Raw genomic sequence first — 20,960 nt, 5'->3', positions numbered from 1 at the left:
CCTCGGCAGCCCCAAGGCGGGCGCGGAGCCGCGGCGGCCCCGGGAGCGGGGGGCAGCGCGGGCGCGGCGGCGGGCGCGGGGCGCGGAGGAGGCGGCGGCGGGCGGCAGCCCCGGGGCGCGGCGGGCGCGCGGAGCGGTGCGCGGGGTGCAGGAGCACGGCCCCAAGGTCCGGCAGGAGCAGGGCCTCGCCCGGCGGGCGCAGCAGGAGCGCGGCGGGGGGCGGCGGGACGCGGGGAGCCCCCCGGCCCGCGCCCGCTGGTGGGTGCGGCGGGGCCGGCAGGAGGAGGGGGAGGCCCGGGGCGGGGTGCAGGAGGAGGGCGAGCTCTACCCGGGGGAGCAGGAGCACCCCGGCGGCAACCCCGGCACGAGGACCCCGGCACAGCGCCCGAGCCGCAGGAGGTCCGCCCGGGTGTGAGGTCGGACCCTGTGCCCGCTGCCCGCTGTCCCGTGGGTAATCCCACCCGCGTCCCGGGCGTCCCCGGCGTCGATCGTCGCACCCCGCCCCGGCAGGTGTGTGGGCGCATCCCGCCTGGCATGCCGGCTGTCTGGAGTGCCGCCGTGCCTATCCTCGCCCTCCGGTGACGCTGCAGACCCGGCGCAGGATGCGGTGGCAGTGGCGGTGAGCGCAAAGGTAAGGAACGAAGCGCGACCCCTTGTTTGAGGGCGATACGAGGGGCAGGGCGGAGGGTTCAGGGTTTGGCACTGTGGCGGTGCCCAGTCGGCATCGGCGTGTGCCGGCTGCGCCTCACCGGGTGCAGCTGGCACCGTGCCCTGCAGCACTGCGAGCTGCGGTGCTGCCCTCGTGCCCGGGCGCTGCGGGACTGCTGAGCCCTGGCCAGCAACATGCCTGACCTCCTGCTCCTGCTGCCAGGGCGGAGCAGGCAGCAGAGTCTGGTGTGAGTGGGTGCCTGGTGCCCTTGAACTCTCCTAAACCACAGCGGAAACTGGGGGAAGGTTTTTGTTTTTTTCCTGGAGAAAAGGCGGCTTTGCTCTTCCTCTTCCCTGGGCTCGTGGGAGCTGTGGCAGTGAACAGAGGATCCTTGTCCTCTGGGGCCAGCCCTGCGCCTCAGGGTGTTGTGCTGGGGCTGAAACCCTGAGCAGCAGGGAGGTGTGGGGAGCCTCTGACCACCAGCTCAGTGGGCAGCACCGTGGCCATGTCCAGCTGTATTGCTGCAGGTTTTTCTCTGAACGGTCCAGGACTGTTTGGATACTTCTGATCTTTCTTGGGTTTGGTTTTTGTAATAAAGTTTTTAAGTTAAACCTAGTAAGGTGGTGCTCACAGTCCAGACAGGAATCCCTCCCACCTTGCCAGGTGAACCCTGCTTGGCTTCTCCCAGAACTATCTGGGAGCTGCCTTAGCCCCTCTGAAGTGGTAGCTGGGGGAGGGGGTTTGCAGGTGGCCGGAGGAGCCTGGGCCGGGGCAGTGTCTCTGGCAGCCATACCAGGGCTGGGCTGTCTGGGCAGGACAGGCCAGGGCAGAGCCCGGCACTGGCACTTCCCCACACCCTGACTTCCCTGGGGCTGCCTTGGTGCAGTGGGCACATTGGAGTGCCCCGGTGCTGCTGGGCTCTCTGCTGGCTTGATACCGTGCAAAGTGTGTGTGTGTCCCTTGCCAGGTGCTGAGGGCTGTGGAGGTAATGCATTCCCCCCTTACTCAGCCCTTCGTTGAGCTGGCTCAGGGCAAAGCTTTGAACAAAGTTTTTGAGCACCAGACTTTGCAAAAGTCTCCTAAAAACAGGACCTGCCTGGTGGAGTGTCTTTGAGCAGGGCTGCACTGCCAGGCCCTTCTTTAGGAAGAGGGTCCAGGATGGACCCTGAGTGCTGCATGCCCACCATCTGCTGTGGCCCTGCTCCCACTGCTAGTCCCAAGCCCACTGCTCCCTGCAGGGAGTGGGGGGCAGAAGCAGCTTTTGCATCTCCCCTCCCGCCGCACCAAGGCCTGGGGGTGCAGGGTGGGGGCCGTGCAGGCTGTGCAACCTGTTACCAACCCCTGGAGCTACTGCAGCCTTGTTAGCCCAGTATTCTTTAGTGCGGGGTGGGGTGTTGTGGGTATGGCTGGGGGGGCTTGGCAGTGCCTCCCTCCTCCTCGGGCAGCTGCCAGCCTGCTGTCCTGCTGTGACTCAGCCTCCCTGGGGCATGGGGGGCCCTCGTGGGCAGAGGAGCAGCCCCCACAGGACCAGGAACTTGGGAGCTTGTAGCCAAACCCTGTCCCAGCCACACTGCAGGCCAGGCCTCCAACTGTGCCTCAGTTTCCCCCGAGAGGTCTCATCCTGCCCCTGGAGCACCTGGGTTTTGACTCCAGTCATGTCCATGAGGGATGGTAGCTGGCAGAGGCAGAGCATCCTGGGCATTACCCACTTGCATGGGTTTGGGGAGCCAGGAGGGGGCTCTGCCCCATGTGCAGGCCCTGCTGGGACAGGAAGACTTTTAGGAGAAAGTCCTTTTGCTGAGCAGCTGGTGTGGAGGGGGAGGCACTGTTCATGCTGCAGCCTGGCTAATTAGGGTGCTTTCAGTTAGTGCTAATGACTGACAGATGCTGGATGGTCTGGCCAGGGTGCTGCACTGCTCTGGTGCTGGGGAACTGGGGAGGTTGAGCCTTCACCTTCCAGCTCCAGGGGTCCCAACTTTCCTGCACCTAGCACAAAGGGGAGATGCTGCTGCATGGATGTGGCTTTGTGCCATTCTGGCCTGAGACCTGACAAACTTGTTTTGTGCCAGCTGCGGCCCAGCCCAAGTAGTGATGTGAAGACGGGGGTATTGCTGGCAGCATCCCAAGGGCGGAGGGGCTGGTTGAGCAGAGGGCTCAGGGTCTGTGCTGGTGCCCCCCCTCCCTAGGAGGACTGGGGGCAAAGCTCACCGGTGGGGCAGGTCCACAAAGGCTCTTCCAGCTGCCTGGGCAGAGTGGGGGGTGAGCCTGCATGTGGGGAGACTTCCCACAGCTTAACCTCCAGGGAGTCTGGGGCATCTGGGGTGGACAGATGGGGGTACCAGGCTGGGAGGCCTAATCTGACCTCTTCCTCCTGCTTTGCCCCAGGGGGACCCCGTGGCCGGTGTCACCACAGCCCTGTCAGCCCCATGGCCAAGTCCTGACACTGTGCCCCCTCACACACTGTCCAGCTCACTGCAACACTGGGGCTGGCACTGCCGAGGGACCCCCACAGCACTGCCCCTGTGGCCCAGGTGAGATGGGTGCGGGGGCTGGTGGGCACAAACCAGCCTTGCACGGTGATCGGGTCCCCACTGTGGTGGTGATGCCAAGCCCGCTGCCCTCTCCCCCTCCCCAGCACTGCCTGTGGGTATGGAGCTGAGGGGTGGGCACTGCGGTCAGGGTGCTGTGGGTGCCAGGGGGTGTTGCTTTGCCTGCTTGTCCCCCAAAACACCACTCTGTGTACCTGCCTTTGTGGGAGAGCTTGGGGATCAGCCGCAGGGTCAGCATTCCTGCCCATCCCCTGCCTGTGCTGTGGAGCTGGGAGGCGCAAGTCAGACTAAGCCCGCCCCAGCTCGACCCGCGGAGTGGATTTAGCGGAGGAAAGAGGCTTAGGGAGGGGATTGGGGTTGTGCCGGGCACTGTCGGGATGGGGGGGCCATACGCCTGTGTCTTTCCTTCCCACGCAGCTACTGCTGCAGACAGGCTCAGGGCAGGGGATGCTCTGTGCTGGGGGGCAGGATCAGTCCACGGGGCCAGGCTCTGACAGCCCAGAGATGGCAGCGAGGGGGAACCTGGCACCTCGGCCTCCACGGCCACCCCCACCACGGGGGTCAGCAGCCCTCCGTGCTGGCCCCCCGGGACCTCCTGCTTGCCCCATCCGGCCAAGCAAGCAGAATCAGATGCCAGCACCGAGGGAGGCAAAACACCCACCGGTATGGGGGTATGTGGGATGTCACAATCCAGCGAGGGGCTGGGGACTGTTCCCGGGCAGCTGGGTGGCAGTAGCATCCCGCGGGCAGGCAGGATGCAGCCGGCAGCCCTGCCTCTGCCGGGAGCGCGGTGCATTTGTACGCATGGGTATGTGTGTACCTGCGCCATGGCAGCCGGGCTGGGGAGTGTGTCACCACAATTTGGGGCCGCCCTCGGGGCCCTGCCAGGGCTGAACGAGCCAGCCCCGGGGTGCCGGCGCGGCCGCCCTGCTGCTGCCGCAGCCAGTGAGATCACTTCCAGGTGACACGACTGCCAGGAAGGTGGCAGGAAGGTGGCAGGCGGGCTGTGACAGTGAGCGGGGTGATGTGACAGAGGTGAGTGAGGGACGCTATCCCCCTCTGGGAGCTTGTTTTGGGAACCTGCCACTTCCGGGGTCCTTCGTGCCAGGTGGTGGGCATGGGAGATGCTGTGGCACCGATCCCAGGGATGTGGGGCCAAGTGTGGTGTCCCAGAGGGCTGGGGAGCTCCGATGTTCTCACAGAGGGTAGGGACACCCTGTGGTCAGTGTGAGTGCCGCTGCCCTGGACTGCAGAGGACAGTGTGTCCCATCCAGCGGTTGTCATTGAGGTGGGACCACCTCCTGGGGTGGGAATTGTTGGCAGGTGAGTCAGGGGTGGATGGCATGATGCCATTCGTCCCCTTATAGGAGACCTAATCGTTTTGATGTCAGTTGAGCCTGGACAGGACCTGATGTGATGTGGGCTGTGGGAACAGGGATTGTTCCCACACATCTTGGGGACCCCGCAACATCGCCTTCACTGGGCAGGCTGGTGAGGGTTTCGGGGCAGCACAGGGCAGCTGAGTCTGGAGGGAAGGTGGCATAGCACAGAGGGAAGGTGGCATAGCACGTGCATCAGTCACCGTCCCGTGGCGTGCCAGCGCGGTGACGCCGGCAGGCCGTGCGCGGGGGCGGCTCGCTGCTCCCACGCCGCGGGCTCAGCCCGCCTCAGCTCCGCGGCTGAGCTCACCTCCGTGGTATGGCAGGAGGAGTCGCCAAGGGGCTGCCTCCACCCCGCCCCACAGCCAGGGCTGATGCCCACCGGGATTGGGGGTGTTTATTTCTTGGGGGGGTGGGGGAGCAAGGACAGGCTCATGCCCCTTGCCCTGTCACGGTGACAGCCTGGTGTCACTCCTTTGGCTATGGGGCTCTGTGGGGGGAACAGTGAGGGGGTCATGGGGGCGATTCTGGGGGTCAGAATGGGTCACCATGGCCTGTAGTGTTGGCATGAGGAGCAAGTTGGTCCCTGGGGGCTGTGCTGTGCCCCAAAGGATGGGTAGGTCACAGGGGTCTTTGGGGGGGCTGCAGCCCCCCCCCCCCCCCCCGGTTTCAGCCCGCTTGTAGCTCTGGACAGGGGGCAGAGAGAGGGTTTGTGGTCAGGCAGTGTTGGGGTACAGACCAGTCCCGATGTACAGGTTGGGGGGTTCCCCCTCCGGGGGGGGTGGCTTCCCAGTGCCACCTGTCCCTGCTGGGTGCTATGCCTGGTGCAGCGCCTAGCAGAGGTCTAGGAGACTCCCATCTCCCTGCGAGGGGGTGAGGGAAGAGGACTGATCCTGGTGTGTCCTCCGGACCCTCGTCCCAGCAGCACCCACCGGGGCCTGGCTGCTCTCCCAGCCCTGCCGTGCTTGCGCCAACGCTGCCGGTCGCTGCGGAGCAGCCATCTTTCCAGTGCATCCCATCCCCCTCTGCCTGCGCAGGGAAGCGGGAGGGATGCTGGGGATGCTGCCAGCCCCAGAGCCCCCCCATCCCTCTGCAGGTGCCTCCCTACCCATCCTGTCTGCCACAGAACCCCGGCTGCTGGACGATGGTCCCCCCTCGTCCTCCTCCTCCACCCGGCTGCCTGGTGCACCGTGCCAGGGTGCGGGGAGAAGGGGGCTGCGATCGCGGCGCTGGGGCTGGCGGCGATGCCACCACCTCTCCACTCAGAAGCCGGAGCAGGGACAGAAGGTGGGCAGTTGGGCTGCCGAGCCGGGAGGAAGACAGTGGTGCCAGGCTGGGATCGGGGTGAGGACGGGCGGTCAAGGGGCTGCCCCTGCTTCTCTTTTCCCCGTCTCCTCCGCATCCCTCCATCCATCCCCCCTCCCCTCCATCACCGTTGCGGTCACCTTCACCCTCTCGCTGTTTTCCGGAACTGCAGCAACTTTCTGCCATGTGATCCCAAGCCCGGCTCCAGCCCTCGCCGCCCCCAGGCAGACGCGGGCGTCTCCGCAGAGCCCCCCACTCGCCGCTGCGCCGCAGCCGCTGCCTCAGCCATGGGCGAGAGATGCGACTACCAGCGCTTGAGCAGCGCCGAGGAGGAGGAGGAGATGCTCACCCCCCTGCCCCACAGCTTCTCGGACAGCACCGGGCAGCGGGCCCTGCGCCTGGGCAACAGGCACCCCACGCCACCCCCCCGGCAGGACATCGCCCCGGCCATGCCGTGCCGGCGGGTCAGTGTGGGGGGAGCCGGTGGAGGGGTGCAGCAGCGCGGGGCACGTGGCTGTTCCCCAGAACGGGCAGGGTCCTGCTGTAGCATGGGGCACGGGGGGTCCCTGCATGGCATCTCCCCTCTCGAATGGAATGCGCAGTACCCCGCAGCGTCCAGGGCAGTGTGAGGATGGCACCTCCCCCCCCGCTCGGCTGTGCTCCCATCCTGACCCAGGGGAGTGGGGCTGCCTGCTGCTTCTTGCTGGGGAAACTGAGGCATGGGGGAACGGTGTGTGGCAGCGTGGCTCGGCCGAGCCTGGCACAGCTCGTGGGGGGGGGGGGGGGGGGCAGCACAGGATGCCACCCCCCAGCCGCAGAGCTGCATCCAGACGGTGGCCGCACCAGCTGCCATCCCCATGTGGGGATATCCTTGTGGGGATGTTGGGCTGTGCATGGGTTTGGGGAATGCGAAGGTGCAGGTGCCTTGGTGTGTGGGACAGGTGTTGGGGTGTCGTTATTGGTAGCAGTAATTGGTGCAGGCCCGGGGTGGGAGGATTGAGCACCCTTGTGCCAGCTCGGACAGGTTGTGTGTGATGCCAGGCAAACGCGGAGGGGAGGAACATGGCACAGCGGGGGTGGGCAGCCGTGGGTGCGCGGGGGGCAGGCGGCTCCAGGTGTGTGCGGGGCGGAGGCGGGGAGCAGGCCCGGTGATGCCGCGGGCTGTGCGGGTGTGTGCGCACGTGCGGCCGGGCAGGGCGGCGGTAGCTGGGGGGTGCGCGGAGGTGACGTGCGTGGGGGGCGGCTGCGGTTGTGCAGGTGGCAGGAGGCACCGCAGGGTGCGGGGGGTTGCGCCTGTGTGGTCCCTGAGTGCATGTGAGCGTCCTCACCGCCCATGCATGAGACTGGGTGCACGTAGGGTGCATCCCCTGGCGCTGCAGGGCTGGGTGTGTGCGGCATGGCGAGTGTGTGCAGGGCACCAAGGGCCGAGCAGCACCTGTGCCGGGGACCTGGTGGGGGCGGGATGAGTATCTGTGGCTCCCACACTTCAGGATGGGAGTTTGCTGGCAGGACTCCTTGCCCCACTCAGAGCCGAGGTTGCAGGACCAACCCAAACACTGTGCCTGTGGGTCTGTTGCAGAGAGGGAAACTGAGGCACGGAACCACCCCTGGCATGGTGGGTAAGGCTGGGTTCCCCCATTCCCAGTGTGGATGCTGAACTGGACAGTCTTACCTGGGATTTAGAGGTGCAGGAGGCAGCACACTGGGTGCCAGTCCCAGTGGGTGTCATTCCTGCCTGATGAGAGTGATGCTCCGTTCAAGGCAGGGCACCCCCCGCCCCCATGTCCCCTGAGCTGGGAAGGGGGAAGCTGGCGCGTGGCAGAGGTTGGTGCTGAGGGCACTGTGCCCAGTTGTCCCTGGTCAATGGGCTTGTTGTGCCCAGTGCCTGTGCTGCCGGGTACCAGCTGGGATCCCAGTGTCAGTGGAAGCCACAGTGGAGACTCCTCTTCTCCTGGAGATGCACTTAACTCCTTCTTAGCTGCCTGCCTGGCATAGCAATGGCCACATTTTGGGGGGGCCAGGCAGGCGGGGGCTGTGGTAAGAGGTTTCTGTGGGTCTTTCCTTTCTCATGCTGTGGCTGCCGGCACGGCCAGCTGTTCTCCCTGGGGAGCCCGCGGGCGGACAGCACTGCTGGGGTTGGGTACCAGCCCTACTGGGGAAGGGGAGCGAGGTGCAGGGTGCTGGTGGCACCCCACGGCAGAGCCCCGTGGGGCCTGGCAGCTGGGCAGCGGATATGTTTGCCGAGCCAGAAACTCCCCCCGCAGTGCCCATCGCCCTGGCATCATGCCTGTGGCCTCGGTTGGGGAGCAGAGAGCCGGATGTCTCCTCTGCCTCCCTCCCTCCCTGCTTCCTGGGGGGGAAACTGAGGCCTGGGAGCGTTTCCCAAGGCCGGGGCGAGTTTCCATGGTAATGGGAGCGGGGGTCCAAGCTCCCAGCTGCCGGCGACCGCCGAACAAGGGAGAAAGCCGCACATTGATGGGAGCCCGGCCCCTTGGGCGCGCGTCCCAGCCCGGCTGAAAATAACCCTCCTGGGGAGCGCTGCGGGCAGCCAGCCGGGACCGAGCCCCGCTGCCAGCGGGGGGTCCCCAGGAAGCGGCTCCGGCCGGGGGAGTGACCCCCAGCCCTGCCTGCCGCCACCCCCCGCCCCGGCCCCGTTGCGTTGGGGAAGGGGAGGGCCGGCCGGCCAGAGGATCGAGATCCGGATGGAAGGAGGGGCAGAGCCACAGCCCGCGTCCGGCCGACGGACAGCCCGAGCCCCCTGGCCGCTCCGGGGGGATATATGGGGCGGCCGAGCCCGGGGGGCTTCTCTGTAGCCCAGGTGAAGGGGCTGCGGGTGCCCCGGCTGCAGTGAGCGGGCTCCGCCGTGGGACGCCGGCACCGGGGAAGGGACATCAGCGGTGCCAGGGGCCGGCGGCGGGCAGCCAGGCAGGATGCGGCGCTTCCAGGCTTTGCACCGATCTTTCCCTTTCCTCACCCGCTTCCGCCTCTACCGAGTAAGTGCCGACCCTCGCCCCGGGCAAACCCGTCGCCCGGCCCTCTCCCCATCGCCTGCGGGCAGGGGAGCTGGCAGCTCCCTTGGCCCTGTGTGTCCCCGCCTGCCCCCATGTGCCCCCGTGCCCAGCTGCTCGCCGCGCCCGCCGTATTTTTAGCCCAGTGCCGAGGGTTGTAATTGCGGTGACGCGGCCGAGGGAGCCGAGCACAGCGGGTGAAGACGCCAGGAGCCATGTCATCTCCCGGGGAAGAGGAGAGGATGGAGGGGGCTGATGTGTTGTGGAGCCAGGACGGCGGTCCCAACTTCCCTCCCGCTCTAAACAGTGGGAGACAGAGCTGTGTCCCTTTCCAAAAAGGTGGCGATGAAAGTGGGGGAGAGCTGGGACAGCAGGCACGGATGGGGAGTGGTGGGGGGTGTGGAGAACTGTGTGTGAGACCTGGCCCTGTCCCTCCCTCCCTGTGTCCCGACACAGCTCGGGGGGGTGATGCTGGCAGCGCTGGGGTGCCCTGTACCTCAGTCCTGGGGCAACAGGACCCCCTAGTGACCCTGATGTCCCTGTCTGCCCCCTCCTTTTGTCTGCCCAGCCAAGGCAGAGGAAACCTACCATGGGTCTGTCCTGCAGCCTGGCCGGGTGGCTGGGACAGCTGTCCCCTCCAGCTGAGCAGAGGGATCCAGGCAGGCACATGCATCCTGAAGCTCTGACCCCTCCAGGGGATAGCCTGTGCTGGAGCAGAGGGGTGGGCTGGTGTTTCTGTGGGCATGACAGGGCAGAGCCAGTCTGTCCTGCCTGTCCCTGGGTGTCCTGCTGATGCGGTGCCTCTCCCGGCCTCCCCCAGAGAGCTGGGGACAGGCTCAGGAAATCAGTCTGCTAGTGTCCCTCACAGCAGCACCCCAGCCGTGGTTCTGAGCCCCTCTGGGTGACTCCCCGGCGGGGATGGGGCAGAGAGGAGTGGAGCATGGTTCCCCCTAACCCGGCATTGTGTCCCGGCAGAGGCTGAGCTGTAGCATGCAGGCGGAGGAGGGCACGGACTGGCTGCTGGAGCTGCTCACTGAGCTTCAGCTGCAGCAGTACTTCCTGCGCATCCGGGACGAGCTCAATGTCACACGCCTCTCCCACTTCGAGTACGTCAAAAATGAGGATCTGGAGAAGATCGGCATGGGACGCCCTGGTGTGTACACCCCCCCCAGACCTCCCCCTTATCCCCAGCTGGATGCGCAGCATCTTTTGGGAAGCCCAGAGGAGCATGTGGTCCATGGGGCTAGAGAGGACCTCTACCCTGGGCTGGGTTGTGACAGTCACTGTGTCCCTGAATCCTGTAGGCCAGCGGCGGTTGTGGGAGGCAGTGAAGCGGAGGAAAGCCATGTGCAAGCGGAAATCCTGGATGAGCAAGGTAGGGATGAGAGAGGGACAGGTGTGACAGAAACTGAGGCAAATGGGAGAAGCTAGACCTCTCCCCGTACTCTTCCCAGGTGCCTGGCTCTGCCTATGCCACTGGTCCCTGGGGGAGTCCTGCCTGTGGTGTGATACTGCCAGTGTGTGCCCTGGTCCCATGCAGGCTCCTGGGTCACTTCCCAGGAAAGGACAGCCCTGCCGCCCCAGCACTTGGAAAATTCATTCCCTTCATTATTTGCCTCTTTGCCAGGAAAATTGTTTGCAGCTAGGGAACCACAGAGCCTGTGCATCTTGCTTCAGCCAGCTCTGTGGGCAGCAGCACTGCCCAGGACTCTGCCTGCCCTGCTGCCTCACAGCAAGGAGGCACAGCCTTGTACCTGCAGGCTGGGGCATACCAGGACAGGGGACCTTGGAATGGTCACATATTCCATATGCCATCCCATCCAAAGCTGGTGCTGCTGGCATCCCCAGAAGAGCAGAACAGTTACGAGCTGGGCACTGGGTCATGGCCTCACCCCTTTGTGACTCATCTGTGCTGGGACATGGTCAGGATGGGCTTTTAATAGAAGGCTACTTCTATTAAAGAAGAAATGGCAGGAATGCCACCTCCCACCCCGACCGCATGTTGGGCCCAGCCCCCACGCACCCTGCAGGGGTCCTGGCTGCCGAGACTGGGATGGACCCCGGCCAGTGGGGCACATCATCAGTCCCAGCTGAAGGAGAGGGAAGGAGAGCCCATCCGCTCTGGGTGGTGGTGGTGGCAGGCAGCACAAATGCAAAGCCCATGTCTTTGCAGGGATGTGTCACCACACACTCGGCCCAAGCTGGAGGTTTCCCTTGGCTTTGTGCCCAGGCACATTGTGTGGCCATAGCCTGGCCAAGGAGTGCCCAGGGCCCTCTCTGACTACTGGCCTGGTTTACTGTGGCTGCTGGGGAGTCGCTGCAGGGCTGCTGTGAGAGGCACAACCCCTTCCCTCCACAGGAATCGCAGCCTGGTGTGCAGGCTGCTGGAGGAAGAGAGTTTGATCTCACAACCAGACTGCCCTGGCTCATCACCAGTTAGGGGTCATCAGTGGGTTCTAGAGTGTACAACCCAGACAAGGGGTTGTCCCAGCACTACTCACTTGCAGACCCAAAGGTTTCGGGTATCTTCACATCCACGTCTCACCTACCTCCATGTCCCACAGGTGTTCAGTGGGAAGCGCCCAGAGTCGGAGCTGCCACCCCAGCCCCAGAGTACTTTCCGCAAGCCCCCCACACCACCACCCCCCGAGGCTGGGGGCCAACACTCCCTCACCTGCCTTGTGCGGGAGCGGGACCTCTCGATCTTTGAGAAGCTGGGTGATGGCTCCTTCGGCGTCGTGCGTCGTGGAGAGTGGTGCACGCCTGCCGGCAAGACGGTGAGAGACTGCTCATGAGGGGGGTGGAGAGCTGGGCAGTGGGACTGCCTACAGGGGAAGACACTTCAGGGCTCACTCCTGCTTTGGCCATAGCTGAACGTGGCAGTGAAGTGCCTCAAGACAGATGTGCTGAGCCAGCCAGAGGCACTGGATGACTTCATCCGGGAGGTGAATGCCATGCACTCCCTGGACCACAGGAACCTCATCCGCCTGTATGGTGTGGTGCTCTCCCACCCCATGAAGATGGTGAGTGTGGGGGAACAGGGCCAACACTGATGCCACCCCATGTGGGTCCCACATGATGGCATGAGCAAAGCCAGGCTGTGTCTGTACCCCAAGTCCTCTGCTGGCATCCCCAGTGGAGTACAAGGAGGCTGGAAGCCAGCCCAGCCAGGGTGCCCCTGGACTGATTGGTTTGCTGTCCTCTCCTTATGGCCCAGGTGACAGAGCTGGCCCCGCTGGGCTCCCTCCTGGACCGACTGCGGAAGAACCAGGGCCATTTCCTCATCTCCACTCTCTGCCAGTATGCCATCCAGGTGGCCAAGGGCATGGCCTACCTGGAGTCCAAGCGCTTCATCCACCGTGACCTGGCCGCCCGCAACATCCTGCTGGCTTCCAATGACCTCGTCAAGATCGGGGACTTTGGGCTGATGCGGGCCCTGCCAAAAAACGATGACCACTATGTGATGCAGGAGCACCGCAAGGTCCCCTTCGCCTGGTGAGCCTTGAGGAGGGGGAGACTGGGGGGTGCAGCACAGACAACCTGATGTTCACGTCCTTCCCCATGTAGGTGTGCTCCTGAAAGCCTGAAGACACGCACCTTCTCCCATGCCAGCGACACCTGGATGTTCGGAGTGACCCTCTGGGAGATGTTCACTTATGGTCAGGAGCCTTGGGTAGGCCTCAACGGCAGCCAGGTAGGTGTTCAGCAGGGACCTGCCCCCTTGCCTCACCCTGCTGGTGCTGAGGGGACCTGGGAGTCCCTGACAGCACCCCTTGCCCCCCAGATCCTGCACAAGATAGACAAGGAGGGTGAGCGGCTGCCACGTCCTGAGGACTGTCCCCAGGACATCTACAACGTCATGCTGCAGTGCTGGGCACATAAGCCCGAGGACCGACCCACCTTTGTGGCCCTGCGGGACTTCTTGGTGGAGGTGGGTGAGCAGGGAGGGAGACAGGAGCCCTGGCACCCTGTCCACTGGCTCTGCTCGAGCATGAGTAGAGTTAAGGATGTCGCTGAGGCGGGAGTTGACACGGGGGAGCTCAGGCCAGGCAGAAGTAGCAGGTGGTGACATGGTCACAGCAGGAGAAACCTGGGTGCTACCTTGCCCTGACCCACCCCAGGGATGTGACAGCTGAGGACAGGCTAGTGGTGATTCATTTTTGAGACCCCGTGTCCTGCCTCTAAGCAGGGCAGGGATGGACATGGGGGGCTGCATCCCCTATCCTTACCCACCTCTACCCCCAGGCCCAGCCCACTGACATGAGGGCACTGCAGGACTTTGAGGAGCCTGACAAGCTGCACATCCAGATGAATGACATCATCACGGTCATCGAGGGCAGGTACTGCACGGAAGGGTTGCAGGGGAGAGAACACACTGGCATCTGGCCTTGGTGGGCACAGGGCACCCCAGGAGTGGGGAGAGTGTGGGCACTGGCAGAGCTGTGGGGAACAGAGATGGGAAGGGCTGGATCTCCTGTTGGCACAACTGGCTGTGTACCCCATGGGCAGGCAGAGCTGCCTGGGGGTCTGTGGTCCCCCAGGCAGCACAGCACCGTGGGGGCACAGCCCTGCCCACAGTGCCCGCAGCCCTGCCTGCACCGTCCCCGCTGACTCACCAAACTGTGCCCATGGCTTTGCCCTGGGAAACCGCACGCCCCAGGGCCGCTCCCTGCTGTTAGCGGTGGAGACATGCTGCCAGCACCTGGAGACTTGCCGCTGTCATCGGGCTGGGAGAAGCACCGTGGGCTTGGTACCATGCTGGCAGTACCCACTGTGCTGGGACCTGCGGACTGGAGTGGGGGGGCCTTCCGGCCCCGCATCCCCGTTCCAGGATGTGCCTGTCCCCTTCCAGCTGGAGGACAGTGGGGATCCCCCAAAGGAGCGCAGTGTCCCCACGCTGACGCCGGTCCCACAGCCCCGAGGGGAGGAGGAGGAGGGCTCTGTCCCCGTCCCTCCCTGTCCCCCGCCCCGGGACGGCTCCCCGCGGTTAGTCACGGCTCGGGGTGAATCAGGCCGGGTTTGTGTGTCTGCAGGGACCGGCTGCTCCCGGTCCGCCGCCGCGGGGATGACTCTTGCCCAGGGTCTGGCGGTTTAATTGCAGGGAGGGGAGGGGAGGGGAAGCGGCGTCGGCGGAGGGAGGAAAGGAGGGAGGGAAGGAGCGGCGGAGGGCGGTGCGGCCGCGCCAGAGCGCCTACATCGTCCCCGCTGCCGCATCGCGGCCGGGCTGCGGGTCCCGAGCCCCCCGCCCCGCCGCCGGCCCCAGGTGAGCCGCGAAGGGGGCGGTGGAGCGGAGAGGGGGCTGGGGGTTGCCCGTGGGTCGGGGGGTGCCAGGAGTGCGGCAGAGCCGGGGCGCAGCGTCCCCTGCCTCAGTTTCCCCGGGGGAGGCCAGCCCTCGATGACCCCCGTTGGGCAGGTTTTGGGGTGCGGGGTGAGGGCAGCCGGGGAGTGGCAGGAGCCCCAGCGGCTGCCGCTGCTCCCGGAGGGGAGCCCCTTCCCCGTGCCTCAGTTTCCCCCGCGGGGGCTGCCCCCCCACCGTGATGCCGGCAGGGATGCCCGGGCAGGGCTGGGGTGGGGGGGCTCCTCCCGGGGGCCGCATCCGGCCCCGCCGAGGCCGCCCGGGGCACCGTAAACACCCCCCACCTCTTTTCAAGCCCCTGCCTGTCGTTCGGCGGGCGCCGGGTGTGCGTACGTGTGTGTGGGCAGGGGCAGGGACCTCCCTGAAAGCCCCCCGGGGACCCAGCCGGCCGCGGGAGGGGGCTGTCGCGGGGAGAGGAGCCAGGGCAGCGCCGGAGCGGGTTTGTGCCTGGGGTCCGAGCTCGGGTTCGGTGGGACGAAGCTGAAAGCAGGGGGAGCGGAGGGTTGACCCGGCTGCAGCATCCCTTCGGCGGGATGCAGCGGTGAGGGGCGCAGGGAGGGCGAGTGGAGGGGACCTCCCGGGGAGGGGAGCCGTTCCCCCGCCTCCCCCGGCCCGCCGGGGGTGAGGGAGGGTGTCCGGTACCGGCTGGGCTCTGCCGTGGCTCTGCCGAGGGGTCCTAACGCTGAGTAAGGCGGCTGGCTGGCGGCAGCGGGAAGGTAAACAGGAAAAGGGCTGAGCTGGTGGCCGGGGGTGACTCACAGGTGACTCCAGGAAACTGTGGGGCCCGTGCCAGCCTCTCCAGGCTGGCACCCACACTGCCACTGCCCCCATCCTGCAGCATGCCCTGCCCACGGGGAGAGGGGCCCCTAGCAGGCAGAGGGGTGGTTTAGGGTTGGACCCCTCCCACATTAATTTGGCACAGTGCTGGGTGGGGGACACCAGTTGGGGTGCCTTTCTTGCCCCATCCATGTGCTCCCCAGTCTCTCTGGGCTACATGAGCACTTCGTCCCACCCAGAGGTGGCTGTGTCCTGGAGTAGGAGACTCCTGGGGGACACACTGGGGACCAACACCCCAGGGTGATCTGGCCCACTCAGGTGGCTCCAGGAAGATTCACAGCCTGAGCCCCCACCTGTCTGTCTGCCCATCTCCCCCTGCCCACAGCAGGGCTCACTAATAATGTAGGAAGGGAGCGAGGAAGACCCCACAGCCCACTGTCCCCCACGTGGGCCCCATCAGACCCCAGGCGTGTCCCATGTGCTGTCCTTGACTGCATGGGGCACGGTGATGAGCAGCTTGGTGCGGGCATCACTCCAAGGCTCCTGCACAATTTGAGGCAGCAGGGAGGAGGAAGGAGCACATCTTTTTGAGCACAAGTGTGGAGCTTTGTTCCCCACCACCTGCATTCTCAGCACCACGGGGTGCAGGGACCATGTGGGGTAGGATTTAGAGCATACTGCCAGTGTAGGGTTGGGATGCTGGGCACCCAGGTTCCCTTCCCAGTTGTGTCACCGCGTGCCTGCGTGGACTTGGACGAGTCACCTTGCCTCTTCCCTGTCACTGGGGCAGGCACGTGTCACCCTCCCATCCCCTCATCAGTAACAAGGTCCTTTTTATTCCTTAGGGCCGAGAATTACTGGTGGCGGGGTCAGAATAAACGGACCCTAAAAGTGGGCCAATTTCCCCGAAACACGGTGACCTCGGTGGCAGGGCTGTCAGCCCACGACATCAGCCAGCCGCTTAAAAACAGCTTCATCCACACAGGCCATGGAGACACCAACCCGCAGCACTGCTGGGGGTTTCCCGATAAAATTGATGAGTAAGAAACTTTTTGTCTTCTCTGCATCCTCTGCCTGCTCCCTGCCTTCCCCACTGCCCACTGGGCATGGGAGCAAGCCGCGGCTTGGCTACTACCCCCCTCTTTCCCTGTGAAGCATTTTGTTCCCCACTGCTGTATTGGGAATGGTGGCTCTGGGTAGGGTCCCTGCAGCTGAACTAACTCCTTTGCCTCTTCTTACTAATGGGGTTTGGGAGGTGGGGGGCTGCTGTGCTTATGGGGGGCTGTCCTTGGGGGGAGACCCATGTAAGCACCACCGTGGAGGTGGCCACATTACCCCAATGTTTTTGGGTGTCCCAGGGCTGATGGATGTGCGTGGCTTGCAGCCCGTCCTCACGCTTCTAACAGCATGAGTCTTTTCAAAGAGCAAACTGTGAAAAAAATCCACCAAAATGATTTTTTTCCCCACCCTGCTCCATCAGGAGACACCCTGGCTGAACTGTGATGGGGGGGAGGGGGATTGGGTGCTTGTGATCCAGTGTCCCACATGCCCCCCTGCCAGGTAGGACTTGTTGTGCCCAGCGTGGGTGCTGGGTGAGCAGGAGCATCTTGGCAGGGGGCATGGGGGGTTCTCTGCCAGCACTGGGCTGGAGGGACGTGGGAGGGCTGCGTGTGGGGGGCAGGATAGGATTTCAAAGCCTGGAAAGCTCCCGCTGGGTAGGGCCAGCTCCTGCACCAGGCTCACTCCATCTCCTGGAATCATGATCCCCACTGTTGTTTGGCATCCCAGGCCTGGGACAGCACTGCAGGTGCCCTCGGTCCCAGCCTGACCCCTCAATGGCACCCTGGTGTCCTGGGCTGTGCCGGCGGCCCTCGGAGGGCTGAACGGAGGCACCGTGCACGCGGAGCTGGCTCGTGCCCCGGCAGGCCTCCCCGCACCCCGCTGCGTGGGCACGGGCGCTGGGTACGTGCTGCCCGGGCTGCCGAGAACGCACCGAGCTCGGCACACACCCAAACCTTCGGGCTGCTCCGGCTCCCGCCGGCTCCCTGGCTTGCGATGGCTCGCCCGGGCCTCCCGGCACCCCCCCCCGGCAGTACCGGGGCGCTGTGCCTTGGGCGCAGCATCGCACCACAGCGCCCTGCTGCTGGAGGGGTGTCCTGGGCGCTGCACCCCGCACACGTACCCTGGACACAGAGCCCTGCTTGCAGTCCCCTGGACACAGCACATCATGCACACGGAGCCGGAGAGGGGTGGGTGACACAGGGACAGCACCAGGCTCTGTGCCGTAGCAGCAAAAGCCTCTGGGGTGTGGTGTCCCAGCATTCACAGGGACGCTTCTCGTTGGGGCAGAGTGTGTGGTGGAGGAGTTGTGAGGTGTCCCAAGGCACAAGCCTGGGGAGCAAGGGGTCCTGCATGGCCCCTGCTGACTCCCAGGCACTTTCCTCTCTCCCCACAGGCTGTACCTGGGAAATCCCATGGACCCTCCTGACATTTTAGGTGTGGACCCGAGTGCTGCCAGACCCACACAGCTTCCAGGCAGGACTAAAAGTGAGCTTCTTTTTTCCTTCCTCCTGCCCATCAGCTGCACGAAGCCCTTTTCCCCATGCCCTGTTGGCCAGGGTGACGGGCTGGACCCTCTCCTTTCTGTCTCTCAGCTGGCACTTGCTTTTTGCAGACCCGGGGGGAGCTGGGGTGATGGGGCGTGTTGTCACCTGGCCATATGCCACTGCCAACAGCGTGGGCGGCTGGTGGCTCTGCCCGGCTGGACTCTGCCCTGCTGCCCTTCGTCCGAGTCCCTTGTCCCCTCCCAGCCTCCCACGGCTGGTCTCCCCAGTATGGGGATCTCAGCGGAGCTGCCACGGGGAGGGAACTCAGGCACTGTGCGTATGCCACAATTCCCCTAAACCTACAATCTTCCCTTGTGGGGTGTCTTCCCACCAGCATCCTCTCTACGCCCCACCAGTGATGGGGGGCTGACCAAAGCATGCACCCTGCTAACAAGCACCTTGGCTGCCGCTTGCTTCACACGCTCACCCCACGCCTCTCCTTCTCTTGGGTTCTCTCTTCTCCTGCAGGGCAGCCACCTCCACGCCCGCCTCAGCCTACCGTCCTGCTAACCAGTAAGTTTGGCTTCTTTGGGTGCTGCTCTCCCTCCTTCATGCCCCCTTTCTTTTCTCTCTTTGTCTGGGTGGCCTGGGGCATATGCCCCCTGCCCTGGTGTGTCTGCTGCACCCAAGGGGTGAGCAAAGGTGGCTGAAGCTATGGGGCAGTTAGGGGGTTTGGAGATGCAGATGCCTCTTCTTGCACCCCAGGGATGGGTGCTGGGACCCTCACCATCTTTCTCTGTCGCCTCCTAGAGCCTTGCTACGACCCAGTGAGTGAGGAGGAAGAGGGTCTGCCAGGGGGTCTCCGGAAGCTCTGCCTGAAGAAGACAGGCACAGGGAAGGGTCTGCGACCAGTCAAACCATCAGCACGGGTACCAGGCACCAAGGTGGGCGAGCGGCAACCCGGACGGCTGGCAAGCGAGGGGCCGGCGGGCGGCGAGGTGACACTCATCGACTTTGGGGAGGAAGTGCCTCAAGGTACCCCCTCTCCAGTGGGGGAGCTGACAGCCCCATCATTAGCCAAGCTGGCCATGGAGGCCTTCTCTTTGCTGGACAAGACCCCACCGCAGAGCCCCACGCGGGCTCTACCCCGGCCTCTGCACCCCACGCCGGTGGTGGACTGGGACGCCCGCCCCTTGCCCCCACCCCCTGCCTATGATGACGTGGCGCAGGACGAGGATGACTTTGAGGTGTGTTCCATCACCAGCCCCCCGAGCCGGCGGGGCAAGACCAACTATGGCTTCGTGGATGAGGGTGAGCGGGGACCGGTGCTGGAGGACAACCTCTTCCTGCCCCCCAAGGAGACCAAACAGCCCAGCATGACACAGACCACCGAGCTCTTTGAGGAGCTGCAGCAGGAGTGCATGAAGAGGCTCAATGTCCCCTTGGGACCGGCTGCCCCTGCTGATGACAAGCCCCAAATCCCACCCCGTGTTCCAATCCCACCCCGGCCCCTTCGCCGCAATGAGCCCGGGCGCTGGTCAGGGGACCTTTCCCCAGCCTCAGGGGGTGAGGAAGACCGGCCACCCCAGATTCCCCCCCGGGACCCGCTGTCGCAGCCCACCTCCCGGACACCCAGCCCCATGGCTCTGCAGGTGGGCTCCCCACAGCAACGTGCTGCCCTCTGCTCCTGCCTTTCCACCTCACCAGGGAAGCCCATGCCTACCACGCAGAGCTTTGCCCTCGACCCTAAGTACGCCACTCCCAAGGTCATTCAGGCACAGGGCAAGGACTGCTCCAAGGGACCCTGCATCCTGCCCATTGTGAAGGATGGGCAGAAGGTCAGCAGCACCCACTACTACCTGCTGCCTGAGCGCCCTGCCTACCTGGACAAGTATGAGAAGTTTTTCAAGGAGGCTAAAAGCCCAGAGGAGGTACCAGCATCCCGCCAGGTCACCACAGCCACCGTCCGTCCCATGGTGCAGCAGCCACTGCCAGACTGCAAGGCCAACTTTTCTTCCAATAACAGCAATCCTGGGCCCAAGTGCCTGGTGAAAGCCTCTTGCAGCCTCCAGAAGATTGTCTACGATGGGCCAGATGTTTGCCGTCCCGCTGAAAAGATCCGGCTGGTGAGTGACATGCCCAGTATCCATGGGGAGGAGGGCACATGCTGGCCACGAGCTCACTTGGGCAAGAGCTTTCCCCACCCTGTGCCTCAGTTTCCCCAAGTACAGCTGCAGGGGATTGGCTACAAGGGGGCTCCGAATGTGCAGGGGGCCATAAATATCACTGCAATGCTAAAATGGGAATTGAAGGCCCTTTTAACCCAATTTGGCCCTACTCAATGGCCTGGGGAAGGAGAAGGTGGTCCCCTTGGGCTATCTGGGCTGAGGCTATTGAGGCCCACCCAAGCCCAGGAGAGACAAATGATGTTCAGAATAATGCCAGCTCCAGGCTAACAGTGCTCTCTGGGGAAAGAGCCAGGACTAGGGGCAACCCCAGTGGCCCACTGCTTCAGTCATGGGCTCCGTGCTGCCTGGGGGTGGCAGCAGACACTGACCACAAGCTCCCCCCAGGTGCAGGACATGGTGCACGGTGTGACCACCGACGAGTGCCAGGCAGCCCTGCAGAACCACGGCTGGAGTGTCCAACGGGCCATCCAGTACCTGAAGGTATGGCACACCTCTGTTCCCTCACCCTAGCTCCCACAAGAGTGGTGGCACTCCTGTCACCCCGCTGGCCATGCCCTGTCCCCTTGCAGGTGGAGCAGCTCTTCTGCCTGGGGCTGAAGTCCCGTGGCGACTGCCAGCGGGTGCTGGAGATGTTCGACTGGAACCTGGAGCAGGCCAGCTCCCACCTCCTTGATCCCTACAGCACCGCCCGCCAGAAGTAAGGTCATGGATGTGTTTTGGGGGGGTAGTTCTCCATGCCATGCTGCTCTGGGCAAGCTGGCACTATCACCCCTCCTGAGCTCATGTTCTCTCCTCTCCTTACAGGTGGTGACAGCGGGGATGGGGTGAGTGGTGTCAGATCCAGAGAAGGCACCTCACCACGGGGCCAGTGCCCCCGCCTCCACCCACACAACCTGCTGCTGGACTCTGGACTGAGCCCCCACTTTGAGGGTGGGGACACCCCAAAAGGGACCCTGCCCCAGACTTGCTGGGGTGCTTATGCCCTGGTTTGGGCAAATGGGCTCTGTCCCCTGGCCTCTTGTTGAATTGTTTTTGTAAAGAGAAATGTAATTTTAATATATATTATGTATATATATAAAAGTATTCTATGGAGAGGAGGAGGGTGCCTGCAACCATCTCCCAGGTTCATCCCTGCCCATACACAGGGACAGGCCATGTCTCCATGGATTCTGGTTCCTCCCTGCAGGCAGCTGGGACTGTGA

At 64.4% G+C, this 20,960-nt stretch overlaps 1 protein-coding gene across 9 annotated transcripts; it reads left to right on the top strand.

The window, feature by feature from the left end:
• Window positions 1-255: 255 nt before the first annotated feature.
• Window positions 256-20,850, top strand: TNK2 (tyrosine kinase non receptor 2). 9 transcript variants are annotated; one of them, XM_051781163.1, is made up of 18 exons: window positions 2,071-3,180; window positions 5,674-5,921; window positions 6,055-6,346; window positions 9,866-10,043; window positions 10,195-10,265; window positions 11,455-11,667; window positions 11,761-11,913; window positions 12,108-12,385; window positions 12,458-12,584; window positions 12,675-12,821; window positions 13,136-13,230; window positions 15,869-16,063; window positions 17,479-17,570; window positions 18,098-18,142; window positions 18,380-19,695; window positions 20,143-20,238; window positions 20,328-20,455; window positions 20,563-20,850. In XM_051781163.1, the coding sequence occupies exons 2-18, from the start codon at window positions 5,722-5,724 to the stop codon at window positions 20,567-20,569; spliced, it is 3,633 nt and encodes a 1,210-aa protein (XP_051637123.1). In that variant the 5' UTR covers window positions 2,071-3,180; window positions 5,674-5,721; the 3' UTR covers window positions 20,570-20,850. The 9 variants fall into 9 exon arrangements, with proteins under 9 accessions (XP_051637130.1, XP_051637123.1, XP_051637131.1 ...); XM_051781165.1 differs by lacking the exon at window positions 2,071-3,180 and having other exon boundaries at window positions 5,264-5,921; window positions 20,328-20,460; XM_051781170.1 differs by lacking the exons at window positions 2,071-3,180; window positions 5,674-5,921; window positions 6,055-6,346 and adding an exon at window positions 256-631.
• Window positions 20,851-20,960: the final 110 nt, after the last annotated feature.

Source organism: Manacus candei, unplaced genomic scaffold (genome assembly GCF_025592945.1).
Source record: "Manacus candei isolate 608988 ecotype Guabito, Panama unplaced genomic scaffold, ASM2559294v1 h1tg000015l, whole genome shotgun sequence".
Lineage (NCBI taxonomy): Eukaryota > Metazoa > Chordata > Aves > Passeriformes > Pipridae > Manacus > Manacus candei.
This window is presented reverse-complemented; position numbering and strand designations above follow the sequence as displayed.